This window comes from Pogoniulus pusillus, chromosome 19, assembly GCF_015220805.1.
Source record: "Pogoniulus pusillus isolate bPogPus1 chromosome 19, bPogPus1.pri, whole genome shotgun sequence".
Lineage (NCBI taxonomy): Eukaryota > Metazoa > Chordata > Aves > Piciformes > Lybiidae > Pogoniulus > Pogoniulus pusillus.
In genome coordinates this window covers 8349978-8368743 of record NC_087282.1, presented here as the reverse complement: position 1 = coordinate 8368743, position 18766 = coordinate 8349978, and the positions used below count along the sequence as shown (strand labels likewise).

Below are 18766 nucleotides of genomic sequence, written 5' to 3'. Positions count from 1 at the left end.
TGCCTCTTGTGAAATGCAATTTTACTGATCACAGAGTCACAGAATGGTGAGCCCTGGAAAGGACCTTTAGAGATCATCAAGAATCAACCTCCCTCCCCAGCTAAAGCAGGGTCACTCAGAGCAGCTTGCCCAGGATCACAATGTTTCAGGTGGGTTTGGAAAGCCTCCAGAGAAGAAGACTCCACCATCTCTCTGGGCAGCCTGCTCCAGGGCTCCAGCACACTCACAATAAAAACATTTCTCCTCCTGTTCAAATGGAAGCTCTTGGGTTCCAATTTGTCCCCACTGCCACTGGGCACCACTGAAAAGACTCTGGCCCCATCTTCTTGCCAGCTATTGATCAGATCCCCTCCTCAGGCTGCTCTTCTCTGGGCTGAAGAGCCCCAAGCCTCAGCCTCCACTTCAGTAACAACTACAGACAGAGGTGAGACTCCTAGCAAAGGATACATATTGGGAAGGACACTAGCCACTAGCTACCACTGACATGGTGTTTGTGTGACTGAAAAGACAGGGAGTCACTCTGGCTCTTGATAAATTGCAGGCTTAGACATGGAAAAGCAGCTTCCAGTGAGGAATGTTTCCATATGCCAGTTAATAAGCTTTGAGTATTTCACCCATTAATCTGAGTGAAGATCCCCTTCCTCATCTGCAAGAGGGTCAGTGACACAGCCAATTGAAGGGAGTGTCTGCAGTGAACCTCTGCTCAGCTTCAAGTGCATGGCAAGATTTTGGGGAGCTTCTTTAAAGCCTTGACATTTCCCAAAGAAGAACACCTGCAGTCTTGTAACTGCAGAGGCTACTAAAATACTCCATCTCATGTGATCCAGCACTTAAGCACAAGCTCTGCAGAGCAGGGAACAAAAGCTTCACCTGCAGAATTGCCCATTCCTAAGCCCATAGCTCCATAGCTAAGCTTCCTCACATGCTGCACACAGCCTTCCAGGATGAAGGACAAGGAGATGTCTGTTTCAGGGGGCTAAAAGGTTTTCACTCTTTGATAGGAAATGGTACTTTGCCCAGCAAAAAATAGTTTGGAGAAAGCTGAAATGCACAGCTGAGGTTATGGTGGCAGCAGCAGTGGAAGACTCTGCTCATCCTACAGCCAGGGACTCAAGTAACAGAGCCACAAGGGTGGGAGGTGATTGCCCTCCTACACTGGGCACTGGTGAGGACACACCTTGAGCCCCAGCGTCACTTTTGAGGCCCTCACTCTAAGGAGAAGATTAAAGTGGTGGAGGGGGTTCAGAGAAGGGCAATGAAGCTGGTGAAGGGTCTGGAGAACAGGCCTGGTGAGGAGCAGCTGAGGGACCTGGGGGTCTTTAGTCTGGAGAAGAGGAGGCTGAGGAAGGACCTCATTCCTCTCTACATGTCCCTGAAAGGAGGTTGGGGTGAGGTGGGGATTGGTCTCTTCTCCCTAATATCGGGCAACAGAATGAGAATGGCCTCAAGCTGTGCCAGGGGAGGTTTAGGTTGCAGATGAGGAAAACGTGTCTTTGCTGGAAGAGTGGTCAGGGATTGGAACAAGCTGCCCAGGGAGGCAGTGGAGTTGCCATCCCCGTAAGTGTTCAAGAATCATGTGGGCATGATACTTCAGGGTATGGCTTAATAAGCATTGTGGTGTTGGGTTGATGGCTGGACTTGATCTTAGAGGTCTTTTCCAACCAAAACAATTCTATGATTCTATGAAAAGACCTTCAAGATCACCAAGTCAAACCACTAGAGATTCACAGAATGGTTTGGGGTGGAAGAGACTTCAAACATGATCAAGATCCAGTACCTCTGCCACAGGCAGAGACACCTTCCACTAGACCAGATTGCTCAAGGCCTTATCCAACCTAGCCTTGAACACCTCCAGAGAGGCTTGTACCAGAAATTCATAATCTTTTATGAATTATGACTATTAATTTCTGTAGGAATATTGTTATTAATATTCAAAACCCAGGAAAATTCCCTGAGGTTCTTTGGATTTTCTGTCAACAGGAAGCAACTGCACAGAATGAAAGAGTTTAAACAATCAGAACTTGTTAAACAGCAACAGGAACAATTCTAACTATGCTTATGGAGTCTTGGCATTCACTCCAGCAGATGTACTCACGATGCTTTGGTCCCTGAGTAAGCCTCCTGTAGCATAGACTCTTTCAAACTCGAGATGATGATCCCAGGGTAAGATACAAATATTCCAGGCAGAGGGGAAGGAGTTGCTGCTAAGCTGGCAGGTGTGAGCTGCAGACACGTGGACACCTTTAATAAGCTGCAAACGAGGTGAGGCAGGAAGGCTCCGTGCAGACAAAGGCTGGTGTAGAAAGGCAGGGTTTCTAAATCATCCCCCTTTACATACTTCAGTGTGAAAATCAAACTGGCTAATAGGCACTAGCAACATTGTTCTGGCCACTGAATTCAAAGCTTGGTGCCTCCTTTGACCACACAGACACGGTGAGGGCAGCACAAGACACCTGACCTCAAGCCCTCAAGGCTTTGCTGGGGCCAAACCCTTGTTTGCTCATCTGACTCACTCCCAGACTCACAACAGGAGGACAGCAAGGGTTAAAGGGGCCTGGCAGGATTTATACCCTACCAGTACAAGGCTTCTAACTCCACCAGAACAACTTGCAGGCAAAGTCACAGCCAAACTTCCTATAACCGACACAAAGCCTAAAAGCTCTCAAACGGATGTGATCTGCATCCAAGCCATGAAGCTGGAATTAAGAAGACAGGAAACGAGGCAGAGAGAGTGGTGCAGCTTTATTTGAACAAAACCCAGTGTTGATATCGGTAATAAAGGTCCTACAAGACACTAACTGCATGTACATTTGTAAGAAGACAGCTAGCTGTAAAGAAGGTGCAGGAGAATATGTACAATCAGAGTTAAGTTAAAAAAAACCAACCCAAACATTTCACATTTTACAGAGATTTACTTGACAGTCCTATGCTTTTCATGGGATAGAAATGGTAACTGAAAGAGGTAACCAACAAAAAAATAAAGTAAGAAAATAGATCATGAGGGAATTCAGCTGGAGGAGTGTATGATGCACTCAGTTTTCAACTGGACTAGTTGACAGCATTTTTTCTTTTGTCCCAAACCAAATCCTGGATATGATTTTATGTTGGAATTAACCTAACTAATCAGTGTTCTGATGTAAACACTTTGCCTGTGGTGCCATTTCCCTCCATAAAGAGCTGTATTTTTACCCTGTAGGCTGCTCCTTCAGCTTCTTTTTTTTTTTTTTTTACAAATCAGAGTAATTACACAGGATGGTTTTGAATAGATGGTAAAAATTATCAAACAGCAAGGGAGATATGTTCAAAAGACACTTTGAAGCTTTTCAGTCCACTTTCACAACACTGTAAATCTTACTTACAAACCAGAAGCAGGCAAAAAATCCAATAGTCCCTAAAATGAGAAAGGGAAAATGGTTAGTTTATCTTCCAGTTTGTTCTGAAAGAAAGAAAAAAACTAACAAGTACCTCCCAGCAGGACAGAATCTAACATTGTAATCCAGTTAACTATCCAGGAGAACAGCACTTGTTCAATTTAACAACATACATTCATCCCTAGGCTAAGTTATTGATTTAGATCAAAGATGACTTTTAGGACCAGGCTGCTTGATGTACATTTAAAGCACTGAAGGTGATGTTGCTATCACCACTCGCAGGCACAGAGCATCGTTTCAGGAATGGCCTTTTATAGGCACACAAAGCCAACACCTACCTGAGTTTTTTAGGTCTACAATAGTTCACAGCAACCTATGAATGATGACACCAAACAAGGCCTTGGGCAAAAAAAAAAAGCCCAGTGCACCACCTGGCCTGGTTTTCTGTTCCTTATGCTCTATTTATACTCCAGAATAGGGAACTTCTTACTCTGTATGTCCTGTTACTCCCTTTTGTTAAAGAAGTGTTCTAAGTCCTGTAGCAGCTGGGAGATGGAATTAGCAGTGACAAACCAAAACATATAATACAGCTCCCTGAAAGGAGGCTGGAGTAGGATCAGAACAAGAGGAAATAGCCTGAAATTGTGCCAGAGGAGACTTAGATTGGGTATCAAGAAATAGGTCTTTGTTGCAGGAGGCGTTAGGCAAGGTTAGGCACTGGAACAGGCTGCACAGGGAGGTGGAGTCACCATCCCTGGAGATGTGGACAGGGCACTTTGGGACATGGTTTAATGGCTGTGGTGTTGTGTTGATGATCTTACAGATCTTTTCCCAACAAAACAATTTCATGAGTCTCTGACTCTATAATTTAATGTGATGGATCAAGTCTAGATCACAAAAGCATATACTAGTTTGTGCAACTCAGTTCAGCAACAAAGAAATCCAAAGGCTATTAATGATAGAGAAAACACATGAAGTGCTAAATAAGCTTTTGAGAAGCAGTTGATGGGAGGCTGGGAAAAATCAGCATATGCTTGCCCTTTCTTCACTGAAAGGGTTCTCAAAGATTGCAACAGGCTGCCGAGGGTGGAGGTTGAATCCCCATCCCTGAAGGCATTTCAAAGAGGCAGAGACATGGTGCTGAGTGACATAGGTAGGTAAAGGTTGTACTTGATCTTAAAGGTCTTTTCCAACCAAAATAACTCTAGGATCAGCTCTAAGTTTTTCACTATTCCACTGTGATTAGTTTAGTAACCAGGAGGTTCTTTATCAAGCACTTGTTTTATCTTCATTCACTGCATTTCTGTCTTTCAGACCATATCTACATGATTGATCAGAGAGGACTTTACTGATTATCTCTGTGCCAATTCTTGTGTTCTGTTACCATGCACATTTGCAGTTAAAGAGTTTTTGACAGCCTGCTATTATATTCCAAAGATTTAATAGTGTTTTCATAGAATCAACCAGGTTGGAAGAGACTTCCAAGCTCATCCAGTCCAACCTAGCACCCAGCCCTGGCCAATCAACTAGACCATGACACTAAGTGTCCCATCCAGGCTTTTCTTGAACACCTCCAAGGATGGCAACTCCACCACCTCCCTGGGCAGCCCATTCCAATGGCAGATCACTTCTGCTTTCCAAGTTTGCAGTTACAGTATCACAGTATCATCATCAGGGTTGGAAGAGACCTCACAGATCATCAAGTCCAACCCTTTACCACAGAGCTCAAGGCTAGACCATGGCACCAAGTGCCACATCCAACCTTGCCTTGAACAGCCCCAGGGACAGCGACTCCACCACCTCCCTGGGCAGCCCATTCCAGTGCCCAATGACTCTCTCAGTGAAGAACTTTCTCCTCACCTCGAGCCTAAATCTCCCCTGGCACAGCCTGAGGCTGTGTCCTCTCGTTCTGGCGCTGGCCACCTGGGAGAAGAGAGCAACCTCCTCCTGGCCACAACCACCCTTCAGGTAGTTGTAGACAGCAATAAGGTCACCTCTGAGCCTCCTCTTCTCCAGGCTAAACAATCCCAGCTCCCTCAGCCTCTTCTCGTAGGGCTGTGCTCAAGGCCTCTCACCAGCCTCATCGCCCTTCTCTGGACACGCTCAAGCATCTCAATGTCCCTCCTAAACTGGGGGGCCCAGAACTGAACACAGTACTCAAGGTGTGGTCTAACCAGGGCAGAGTACAGGGGCAGAATGACCTCCCTGCTCCTGCTGACCACACCATTCCTGATGCAGGCCAGGATGCCATTGGCTCTCTTGGCCACCTGGGCACACTGCTGGCTCATGCTCAGGTGGGTATCAATCAGTACCCCCAGATCCCTCTCTGTCTGGCTGCTCTCCAGCCACTCCGGCCCCAGCCTGTATCTCTGCATGGGGTTGTTGTGGCCTCTAAAACAGTAGATGGCACTGCTGTTGATAAGAGATCAGTCACCAAGCACAGAAGGAATTTCATTCCTCTGTAGGTTTGACATGGGTAAGTTTATGGTCAATTCTCACTCCTTCCTGCTGTGTCCAACACTCCAATATCAGCATTGTTACTCTAAGCCTTGATCTCATGTTCCCATCCCAATAATGCTTAGCGTCTGCTTTCAAGTTGTTTGCATAATACAGCCCACTTTGAGCCTTTTATGGCTTTGAAAGGCACACCTCTTCCAAATGTTCAGCAGATTAAATATCTTTAAAACTCATTTGCTATTAGGCTCTCCCACCCTCCACCAGATCAACACTTGCTCCTAACTTGGTGTCATCTGCAAACTTACTGCTGCTGGACTCAACCTGCTGGTCCAGATCATCTCTAAAGATACTGAACAGGACCAGGCCCAGCACTGATCCTGGGAGGACACCTCTACGTTGAAGCCATTACCCCATGTCATATCATAGAATCAACCAGGCTGGAAGAGACCTCCATGATCATCCAATCCAACCCATCCCCCAGCCCTATCCAGTCACCTAGACCATGGCACTAAGTGCCTCATCCAGTCTTTTCTTGAACACCTCCAGGGATGGTGACTCAACCACCTCCCTGGGCAGCCCATTCCAATGACAAATCACTCTCTTCCTCCTAACATCCAGCCTTTACTTCCCCCGGCACAACTAGAGGCCTTTGTTTTCCAGTTTCTAGACTGCTGAATACTCTGCTCTGCTATCAGCTCCCACTCACCACCAGTTATCTCAAACACAGAAAGATCCTGGCTAGAATCTAACTGGGCAAGGGAAAGTTATCAGTGAACTAGCTGGAATTCAAAATTAAACCCAAGGATTACAGCCCAGAATAATGCCAAAATACATTAAGCAGACTGTTCTGCTCTATTCATTTCTTCTAGCTTTTATTGGTTAATGAAGAAAAAAGAATTCAAAGCACGAACTGATTGTAAGAAAGCAAATAGAAAAGCACTCTGCACTTGGCTGATACTTCTTATGTACCTTAAAAGCTCTCTGTATCATACTGCTTTCAATCACCGCACAGTGGTGGGTGCTTCAGAATCTCGGATTCTAAACACAATCTACCCAGAAGATCAAAACTCAATTTTGAAAATGGCATTAACTCACAAGTGAAAATGATGTTCAAAAATAGAGGTCACTGTAAAGCAACATGCTTTGACTATGTTCAGCATTTCCTCATCTCCTGGCATAAAATGCATGTAATCATGTAGCTCTCCCCATCCGACCGCACTTGATTATTTCTCCAAAGATTAGTGGCACTTTGGACATGAAAATAAAAATTCTCTCCTTTGGATGTGCACATTAATTGTTAGATGTCACCATGCAGATTATGTCCTGCTCCTTCTTGCCATACAAGCATTTCAGTCTCTTTTTCCTTATTCATTATGATCTCTTTTGTACTGTGCACAGAAACACACCACATTGCCACACCGGAGGTATTAAGGGCTGGCCCTTTATATTTCTGTCACAGTTGCTGAGACCTAATAGGCAAGAAGAGGAAAAAAAACCCTACAACTCAAAATACCTAGTGCTAACTAAAGTGGAACAGATCAAGGTCCCATTCTGGGAGGTGGGGGTTGGTCCTTTTTTCCTAATGCAAGGTGGTAGAATGAGAGGAAACAGTCGGAAATCGTGCCAGAGGAGGTTAGGAAAAATATCTTTGGTGCAAGAGTGGTCAGGGATTGGAACAGGCTGCTCAAGGAGGTGGGAGTCACCATCCCCAGAGGTGTTCAAGAAACCTGTGGCCATGGCATTTTGAGACATAGAATCATAGAATCAACCAGTTTGGAAGAGACCTCCAAGATCATCCAGTCCAACCTATCCACCAGCCCTGGCCATTCAACCAGACCATGGCACTAAGTGCCTCATCCAGGCTTTTCTTGAACACCTCCAGGGACAGTGCCTCCACCACCTCCCTGGGCAGCCCATTCCAATGCCAATCACTCTCTCTGTGAAGAACTTCCTCCTAACATCCAGCCCATACTTTCCCGGGCACAACTTGAGACTGTGTCCCCTTGTTCTATTGCTGGTTGCCTGGTTTGGTGGATATGGTGGTGTTGCGTTGATGGCTGAAGTCAATGACTCTGAGGAGTCTTTTCCAACCAAAAGAACTCAATGACCTTCTGATTCCATAAGAACACCAGTACGTAAAGTTCTGCTAGCAAACTCCCTCATTTCCATAAGCTTCTGACATTTTCTTTCCCAAAGCAAGTGTTATTAAGGAATAGTGAACAAAGCAAAATAAAGTTTGCTGTCTTCAACTTGAGCCATCTATGTAAACCAGCTTAGATTTCAGATCTGGGCCCCTCAATTCCAGAGAGATGTTGAGGTGCTGGAATGTGTCCAGAGAAGGGCAACAAAGCTGGTGAAAGGCCTGGAACACAAACCCTGTGAGGAGAGGCTGAGGGAGCTGGGGTTGTTTAGCCTAGAGAAGAGGAGGCTCAGGGGTGATCTCATTGCTGTCTACAACTACCTGAAGGGAAGTTTGTAGCCAGGTGGGGTTGGTCTCTTATCCCAGGCAAGCAGCAAGAGAACAAGGGGACAGAGTCTCAAGTTGTGGCAGGGGAGGTCTAGGCTGGATGTTAGGAGGAAGTTCTTCACAGAGAGAGTGATTGGCATTGGAATGGGCTGCCCAGGGAGGTGGTGGAGTCAGAATCCCTGGAGGTGTTCAAGAAAAGCCTGAATGAGGCACTTAGTGCCACGGTCTAGTAGACTGGATAGGGCTGGGTGCTAGGTTGGACTGGATGATCTTAGAGGTCTCTTCCAACCTCGCTGATTCTATGATTCAAAGAAAATGAATAAAAAAAGAAGCAAAAAATAAGAAGCTAAATGTGGGAAAGGATTACACACTACCTATACCTGTTATACCCATCACCTTCTAGGAACCAATTGTGCTATTAAATGCAATTGAAACAAAACCAAAAGGGACCAGAAGCTACTTTCCTTGTGAGCTACAGCTGCAGCAGAAGCACTGCTGCAAACAACAAAAAAAGACACTGCAATTGTAACAGCAGTACAGTCTGTTATTGTATTTTTGGGGCCTCACTGGTCTCTACATCAAGAACTTCAGAATCAACACATCTGAAGCTTTTAAGGCCATTTCAGCAGCTGCCATGACAATTTCAATTATCATTTTATATATGAAAGGGATATTTTTAATTCAACCAATTTGCATCTTGTAAGTGAAATTGAAATTGGCAGGATAGAAACTAACCTGTGCTGAAAACCCAGGCACATTAACATATTGCTTTAGTTTGAAAGCAATTAAAACATTTTAGACTATGATTTGGGGTTTTTTTTGAGATATTATAGAGGACATTTAGAGCTTGACTGTTTCACCAGGATTGAAGCAGAGGTTTAATTGGCAATTGCCAGCTTCTATGTTTGCCTTCTAATAATTAAAGAGTGGAAGTAAATCCTCTTTTTTTTCTCATTGATTCCTTTAAAAACTTCCCACCCATTTTTTTTGAAGAAATACATAACAAACATCACCACCAATCTAGCAGTAAGTGCCTGGTCACATTTGTACAATAGGATTGCTTCGTTCAAACATATGCAGTTGTTGTCTTCAGTTGTTTATTATGAACAGTGGGTTTTTTTCCCCCCTCCTCTCAACCAGTTTTGGAGGCAATAAAGATGAAAGAGGTCTTAGAGAATCATAGAATCAACCACGATGGAAAAGACCTCCAAGCTCATCCAGGCCAACCTATCACCCAGCTCTAGCCAATCAACTAGACCACGTCCACACATCCTTTGAATACCTTCAGAGGTATCTGCTTCCCTCAGGCTAACTCAGACCCTACTCTATTTCTCATCTGACCCCAAACAATATTCCAAGTAGGCTTGGAGAAATCAAGGCCATTTTGGGGAAGTTTTGAGTGATCCCAGGATGTCAGGGGTTGGAAGGGACATCCACAGATCAAGTCCAACCCCCCTGCTAGAGCAGCACCATAAAATCTAGCTCAGGTCACAGAGGAATGAATCCAGACAGGGCTTCAAAGTCTCCAGAGGCACTAAGTGCCTCATGCAGTCTTGAACGCCTTCAGGGACAGCGACTCCACCACCTCCCTGGGCAGCCCATTCCAATGCCAATTATTCTCTCTGGCAACAACTTCCTCCTAACATCCATCCTAAACCTCCCTTGGCACAACTTGAGATGTGTCCCCTTGTTCTGTTGCTGGTTGCCTGGCAGAAGAGCCCAACCTCACCTGGCTACAGCCTCCCTTCAGGTAGTTGTAGACAGCAGTGAGATCAGTCTTGCTCAGTACTGAACTGACAAATTTAAAGTCTGATGCTGGGACTCAATATAATTTATTATTTTAACCAATCTTTTTTTAACTGCATCAAAGGAGTTAAATGATGCATTTCCTAAAGCCAACACAAAGTAATGGCAGCAGGTTTCAATGATCAGGCAGATATCATCAAGAAGTAGAAAATCAGAACTATCAAGTCACCCCCAGAGAGATCCTCCACTACAAATGTTAGGACTAAAAGTAAAGGTTGGGTTAGCAAACAAATCCATTACACACAGATCAGCACTTGGTCCAGTTCTACCACTGCAGCACTTTCTGAAGCTAAGCAGAGAGACACAAAAAAGATCTGACTTGATGTGTCAGGACTACATACACACAACAGCAGCACCAGGATGAACACCAATATAAAATGCTTCTTGCTATTTTTCAAGGCCAGTACCTTTCAAAAAGCTTCTAAATTCACCTAACACACAGTAAACCTGGTACAGATTCCACATCCAATCAAGCTCGATTTTACAGTTTGATCCAAGTGGTTATCACATTAGAGTAATTCTGTAGAAGACATTTAGCAGTCATGAGTAACAGCAGACAAGTTGGACTACTAAAAGGAGAGCTATGGTTTCTTCCAGCTAAGGTACATTCCTGTTGTCAAGAAGTAGTTCTTGATGAGCAGCTAAGACCACTTCTAACATACTAGAGCTCCCTATTTTCAATGTTTACTTTTACTCCCAGCACCAACTTGCTTCACTTGCTAATGGAGAAAGATGTAAACATCTTTTATTGTCCATATGTGAAGTGTAAAATCTCTAAATACAGAGCTTCTAGGACCAGATGTGAAATCCAGAATCAAATTCAACCTCCCTGACAGAGTGAACAAGAATGGCACTTTGAAAGCATAATGGTTTGAACTCACTGTTCTGTTAATGATCTGTCTCACTACACTCTTACTGTAGTGTGCAATAAAGGGAAATCAAATTTACTATTTATGAATGTAATTTCAATTAGAAAAATGTAAATTCAATTAGGAAAAAACACAGAACTTGAAAAATTATCTTCCTGGGATGAGTGATGTCACAAACTATAAAACCACATAGAGAGAAAGGAGTTGAATTGATGTTTTGTACAGTCTGAATTTCACCTCCTGTTTCGCATTTCAGAAAGAACAGAACCCCCTGCAATCATTTTAATTTGAGCAATGGACTCACCTGTGAAAAGGAAAAAAATCAACACCATGATCATTGTATAACCGAAGTACAAAATGGTGCTGGCAGTTCCTGTTATCTGGAGTTTAGAGAAGAAGTAATGAACTGCATAGATGAAGAGATACACTGCTGTAAAGCTGCTGGTCAAGAACGATCGCCACCACCAGTGATAATCCTGAAAGCAAAAACAACCTGTTGAGTGAGGCATGACAGGGAAGACAGAATACAAGCAAGCTGATTAAAAAACCCCAACATAACTTGTCTTAACATCTTAACTATTCAAAATTTATCTCAACAAAAGAAATTCCCACCTAGCACATAGCTGCTACTTCCCCCCCCCAGTCAGCTGTGGTGCTTCCACTATGAGCGTGAAATTATTCTAAGATCAAGGCTGTTTGTTTTTGCTTATCTGCTGCAAATAGCAGAGTGTGAAGCAAAAGGTACATTTCAGAAGAGTAGCAGTAGCTGTATTTTGCTATTTGAAGAGGGCCTACAGGAAGGCTGGGGGAGGAGTGTTTGGGAGTGCCTGTATGATGAGAGGCAATGACTTGAAACTGGAAGCAGGGTAGATTTAGGATGGACATTAGGAGGAAGTTCTTTAAAATGAGGGTGGTGAAATACTGGAACAGGTTGCTCAGGGATGTGGTTGAGGTCCCATCTCTAGAGACATTCAAGGTCAAGCTTGATGGTTCCCTGAGCAACCTGATCTAGCTGGATGTGTCCCAGATCACTGCAGGGGTGTTGGACAAGGTGACTTTCAAGGGATCCTTCCAACCTAGTGCTTTCTGTGACTCTTATCAAGGGCTGACAATAAAATCCATTCCCAGTGCATCAGAGCACATGTAAATAACTCAATTCTATTTCTAACACCTTCTAGCTACAAGTAGTACCTACATCAAAACTTTACTTTTTACCTCTGCACACAGATGGAAGTAGCACAGCAAAACTGTAGCCTCAGAACATGTAATCAGAAGAATTATAAACACTAGGAACAGGAAACCAAACATGTAGTACATCTGATGAGACCTAAAACAAAAAGTAACACGAGTCTAATTTTTGATTACAGCTCTGAGTTCATTCATACTTATGCCTGGCTAGATGTGAAATTAATAAACAATAAATAAATACAGTAAAATCCACACCACTGCAGTAAAATTGACTATATCACTACTGCCTCATTCATCAAAAGATTTTTTTCCTCTCTGTCTGAATGTACTTTGTAAACAAAACCTCTGCTTTACAGAGCAATGCTCAAAGTCCCCAGTCATATTTCCCTTGAAATGAGCTTCAATCAGCTTCCACAGAGAACAGATATGAGCAGTTTCCAGAAGCATTCATAACTTCAGGCCTCCTTTAGCTTCCCTAACACTTGTACTCCTCCCCAGCTACAATACCCACTCCCCTCCTAACACTGCACCTAAGTTTTCCAAGTCTCCCTGTTATCACCTCACTGCATCCAACCAGACACTCCTCCACTATGCCTAGACCAAGCCTGAATCCAACACAAGGGGTAAAGGAACACCAGAACACTCAAAATAATAACATTCAAGGGAAATATTGATTGTTTACTTTCAATCTGGTGTCTTTCCGCTAAAGAAAGCAACCAAATCAACTTTAAGTGCTGGCATCAGCTACTGCAGTGCAAGATTTGACAGAGGGAGTGGAAGTTGCATATTCCCTCCACTCGTGTAGGATAAATAAAGAGAAATAGATTGGGAATTCAGTGATTTCAACTATAAAAGCCCAGAAACACACCTGCTTCTCAGCTAACTGCATTTTCTCAGCACAGATATAGCACACAGCTTCTACACTTGTCATAGAAAGGCTAACAGATCTAACAGGTTTGCATTTAGGAATTGATGAAGAGAACTGTTCTATAAGAAGTCTCAGCATAAACAGAGGGCACCTTAAAAACTTGGCACATTCAGGTTAATGCTTTCCAGTGAACAACATTTCATTGCTCTCTACAACTCCCTGAATGGAGGTTGGTCTCTTCTCCCTAGAATCAGGTGATAGAATGAGAAGAAATGGCCTGAAATTGTGCTAGGGGAGGTTTAGGTTGGAGATCAGGAAAAATGTTCTTGCTGCAAGAGTGGTCAGGGATTGGAACAAGTTGCCCAGGGAGGTAGTGGAGTCACCATCCCTGATGGTGCTCAAGAAACCTGTGGATATGGCACTTTGGGACAAGATTTAATAGCCATGGTGGTCTTAGGTTGAAAGTTGGACTCCATGGCCTTGGAGGTCTCTTCCGGCAAAAACAATTCCACGATTCTGTAGTATATGAAACATCTCACATTCACATTGTAAAAGTTATGCAAGAGTGCATGGGTTTAACTTTCCATGCACTTGCTTGACCAGGTTTTAACAAGATTTAGGAGTGAGGTGGATGCTACACAGTGGATAGAGTTTGGTTTTGCAGATCCTCAGTCATGACCTGATTTTGATTTAGCAGCTGAAATTGTTAGATCCCATCTGCTTCACAGTTAGACAGCAGATTAGGCTCCACCTAAGCACACGTTGAAACTATGTTTGGGCTGTTCAGGATCAGACAGCTAAAACAAAGAAGCAGGTCTCAAATTCACACTCTCCAGGTGTTAATTAGAACTAATTTTGTAATTTCTAAGCACAGGAATAAATACTGAGATCCTGGAAATTCCACAAGAATTGGTTTATTCTTTGCATTCATTGATTTGGGATGCTCAAACTCTTTATTTATTATCAAAGTGGAGTAATTATAATGAGAAACTCCAAGTGATACTCACCAAATGCTGTTCAGAATGAAAAAAAGTTGAATAAAGATACAGCCAAAGGGCAAGATGCCACCCATGATGATCCCAGGCAAGGGCTTGGTGAAAAAGGACTGCTCTGGAATTTGACGTGGAATCTGGTTCGTACGAACTGGATGCTCAATAGGCTGCAAAAGGAAAAGAAGCTAAGTTGTTACATCATAAATAAAAATTGCCTTTTTTTTTCCCTAATGGCATCTAAAGATTGGGTAAAGAGAACTTTATTTTCATCCATAAGCCATCATAAGTTACCAAATCAAGAGAACTCCAAACCTAATGCCCATCACTAGGGGGGAAAAAAACATATTGCAGCTACTGGTCAGTAAATAAAAGGAAAGGAATCTCTTCAATCCTTGATGAAAATACCATTTGCTTAGTTGTTTATCTCAAGATATTGAAATATGAGCTTAAGTACTAATTCAATAAACTGCTGAGGTATTATTGCAAGTGCAAAAGGCAAATAAGAACTCTGAAAGCACCATAAAAATCTGATTCTAGTGAATGGGCAACAGAAAATAAGTTTTAGCATGACATTACAAGCATACAAAAAGTTGGGGGAGAGTAGGTTTAAACTGGATCTTAGGAGGAACTTCTTCAGTACAAGGGTGGTGAGACTCTGGAACAGGCTGCTCAGGGAGGCTGTGGATGCCTCCCCCCAGGGGTGCTTGAGGCCAGGCTGGATGAGGCCTTGAACAGCCAAGTCTAGTTGAGAGGTGTCCTTGCTCATGACAGGGAGGTTGGAGTAGATGATTGCTGAGGTCCCTTCCAACCTAAGCCATTCTATGAAAATCATGACAAAGTGAAACATCATTTTACAGTCATAAGGCTACAGACACTCCAAATGTCACCAGCTGGATCAGGGATTCTATGGCTCAACTGCAGAAGACAGGAGGAAGTTGTCCAGCATGAGAGTGGTGAGAAGTTGGGATGGGTTGCCCAGGGAGGTGCTTGAGGCCCCATGGCTGGAGGTGTTTAAGCCCAGGCTGGATGAGGCTGTGGCCAGCCTGATCTAGGGTAGGGTGTCCCTGCCCATGGTAGAGGGGTTGGAACTAGATGATCCTTGTGGTCCCTTCCAATCTTGTGATTCTAAGACAGGCTTATTCCATAATTGTATTCAAAGACCCCTACCTTCTCTTTGAAGCCAAAATATGCACCAACAAAGGTTAGAGGAACTGAAATTCCAAACCACATTGCTAGGATAGCAACCAAAGTGCCAAATGGGATGGCAGCTGAAGATCCTTTCACCCACAGAATGAGATTCATAATGAAGAAATCAGCAAAGACGATCCTGAGAAACAAACAAAAACCAAACAGATCAAAAAAGATATTGAAATATTCAGTATAAATACCAGGAAAAGCTAAAAGCATAGAAGAGTTAAACCTGCATTGGAAAAATGCAGCCTCTAGCTCTCTAACAGTCTTAGTTACTTGCAGCAATAGGGTAATACAACAATGCTTGCAACACCTTGTGCCTGTAATGCAGCTATCTAAGATAAAGCCACTATGAGAAACCAACTCGGCATGTGAAAGAAGATCCAAGTGTAAAAAACATATACAAGGAATGCTAAAAAGATAAAAGCCTTCTATCTGAATCATCTTTCTTATTATTGCCAGTCATTTAGTTGCTTTATTTCGATCCTTTCTAGCCAGTTGATCCTCTCTGAAAAAAAAACAGTGACAGCAACCCCTCCCCCCATTTAGGAAACCCAACACCACTCTCACAAAGAGAGTGGCACAGCAGCCTAAAGAGGGCTCTTCCCTACAAAAAGAATCTCTATGTTAACAGCTTATGTATTTACAGAGTTAAGAAGCCCTTATCTTTGAGAACTGAAATGAAGACTTAAACATTACCACTCTCCAGACCTGCTCTTCCCTCCCTCAGAGAAGTGCATCTGCCTCATTTTCTAAACATCATGGGAAAACACTAGAAAACAACTCCCAAGATGAAGTTGGACCAGGTGATCCCTGGGGTCTCTTTAAACCTGGCATTCTATGACAAGCCACACGGTGAAGATTTCAAACTCATTCCACTCACAAAACAAAGCAACATGTACGGCAAAGGAAGCTCACAGAAATGCTCTCCTGAGTTTCCATTATTCATGAATTCAGAGATGTATCACAGAATTCAGCCTCAGGATGGGCCCCTTCACAGTTCACCATCACCTGGGTTTTGTTAAAGAAGTGTTTCTGAGGCAGAACTTAAACTGAAGTGCCCTGAAGTGAGCACACATCTCTCACTGTATTTGATTTAAAAAGGCAGGAGGGAGGATTGCAGCAACAGACAGGCAAGAGACAGGCTCCTTCTTTCCTAGGAGAGGCTTTACACTGTTTGGGAGAATAGACACGTTAAAAAAGCACACCCAGGCAACCCCTGGTGGAAACATTTGCTGAACAAGAAAAAGCAAACCCAAATCCATTTTAAGTTTTGCTAATCTTCATCATCTGCCCACACTCCTAACACAGACACCACTTACCCCCTCAAATGAAATGCTGCTAACAAACTCCTATCAGTCTACCAAGACTACAACAGCCTGAGGCTGTTTATGACTCTATGCAAATTCACTCAACTAACATAGCATAATCAAGACATCTGTTCCTCTCCTACCATCCCAAACCATTTCCCTTCCTCTGTGAAACTTAATTTAGCTAGGAGTTTAAGTGATCAGCACAGTATTTCTTACACTGATAAATGTTTTCTCCTCTTTCCAGATACTATCTAAATGACAGCAGGGAGACTGCAGCACATTTTGGTTCGAAATAATACGTCCTCATAGAAGTTACCACACTCAGCTGTTATCAAATGTATTGCATTTCATTTGCTGAAATGCTGCTATACCCAACTCCTCCTCCAAAAAAAAAAGAGCCAGTTCTGAACTTTTTTTGGGGAGAGATGCCTTAGAAAATTAGTTTTAATTTTTTCCTCAGCTTCTGCCAAGGGCATTTGTAAAAAGGTAACTTCATGGATCCAAAACTGCAACCAAGAAATGCAGAAGGCTTGCAGAAGAAATGAGTTTCTGTTCTTCCCTCTCTCACCTCATTCTCACAGAAGGTCTTGAGAGTAGTAAGAAGGAAAGGCAGGAGCTGTCAGTCCTCCCAAGCATGTCAGTATTGGCCACAGTATGATTCACAGATGGTTTGGGTTGGAAGGGACCTTAAGGATTATCCAGCCCCCCTGCCATAGGCAAGGACACCTTCCACTAGACCAGGTTGCTCAAGATTCCATGCAACCTGGCCCTGGACACCTCCAAAAAGAGGTTTTCCACAACCTCCCTGGGCAACCTGTTCCAGTGTCTCAGCACCCTCACTCTAGGAAATTCTTTAGAATTGTAGGATCAATCAGGTTAGAAGAGACCTCCCAAGCTCATCCAGCCAACCTAGCACCCAGCCCTGGCCAAGCAACCAGACCATGGCACTAAGTGCCCCAGCCAGGCTTGGCTTCAACATCTCCAGGCACAGCCACTCCACCACCTCCCTGGGCAGCCCATTCCAATGGCAATCACTCTCTGCCAACAACTTCCTCCTAACACCCAGCCTACACCTTCCCTGGCACAACTCCACACTGTGTTCCCGTCTTCTGTTCCTGGTTGCCTGGCAGAAGAGTCCAACCCCACCTGGCTACAGCCTCCCTGAAGGGAATTGTAGACAGCAATGAGGTCACTCCTAAGCCTCCCTTTCTGCAGGCTGCATGCCCCCAGCTCCCCCAGCCTCTCCTCACAGGGCTGTGCTCCAGGCCCCTCACCAGCCTTTCTGCCCTTCTCTGGACACCTTCCAGCACCTCAACATCTCTCTTGAATTGAAGAGCCCGGAACTGGACACAGCAGTCAAGGTGTGGCCTGACCAGTGCTGAGCACAGAAGAACCTCCCTTGTCCTGCTGGCCACACTGCTCCTGAGCCAGGCCAGGATGTCATTGGCCCTCCTGCACACCTGGGCACACTGCAGCCTCGTGTTCAGCTATTATCTCCCAGCACCCTCAGGTTCCTCTCTGCTTGGCTGCTTCCAGACACCGTCTCCAGCCTGTAGTGCTTCTTGGGGTTGTTGTAGTCCAAGTGTAGAACCCTGCACTTGGCCTTGTTCAATCTCATCCCACTGGTCTCTGCCCATCCATCCAGCCTGTCAAGGTCTCTCTGCAGGGCTCTCCTCCTGTTGGACAGAGGATCCACAGATCCACACCTGCTCCTAGCTTGGCGTCATCTGCAAACATATTGATGCTGGACTCAATCCCCTCATCCAGATTATAAATAAAGACATTGAACAGGATTGGGCCCAGCACTGATCCCTGGGGCACACCACTAGTGACTTTCTGATCTTCAGTCCAAATCTCTCCTCTACAAGCACAAAGCCATTGTCCCTCATGCTATCACTGCAAGTCCTTTCTAAAAAGGCCTCCTCAGCTCCCCTCCAGGCACTGACAGACTGCTGTAAGGTCTCTCCTTCAGCCATCTCCTCTCCAGGCTGAACAATAAAGAAATAATCATACAATCAAGCACCACAATTTACTTTCTCCCACTCCATATTCAGTTATAGTTATGAATGAAAAACAAGGACAAACAATACTAACCCAGGGCAAAGCAGAGCTGTGAGCAAAACATTTGTCTTCCACTTCTCGCCTCTAAAAGCTGAGAGAAAAAGTAAAAACGATTTCAAGTTCAGAACATTTCTTCTACAAGAAGCAAATCTGCTGCCCGAGACAGCAGCTCTAGCCTGAGGT

At 44.1% G+C, this 18766-nt stretch overlaps 1 protein-coding gene across 1 annotated transcript in view; it reads right to left on the bottom strand.

Moving 5' to 3' along the window:
• Positions 1 to 2723: 2723 nt before the first annotated feature.
• LOC135183873 (transmembrane 9 superfamily member 2-like) overlaps positions 2724 to 18766 on the bottom strand; it is a 38779-nt gene continuing 22736 nt past the window's right edge. Inside the window, exons 12-17 of the mRNA XM_064159156.1 lie at positions 18617 to 18674; positions 15186 to 15345; positions 14034 to 14185; positions 12186 to 12297; positions 11275 to 11446; positions 2724 to 3391 (exon numbers count right to left, since the gene is read on the bottom strand). Coding sequence (XP_064015226.1) covers positions 3324 to 3391; positions 11275 to 11446; positions 12186 to 12297; positions 14034 to 14185; positions 15186 to 15345; positions 18617 to 18674 — 722 coding nt within the window. The 3' untranslated portion in view covers positions 2724 to 3323. The remainder of the gene's footprint in view (positions 3392 to 11274; positions 11447 to 12185; positions 12298 to 14033; positions 14186 to 15185; positions 15346 to 18616; positions 18675 to 18766) is intronic.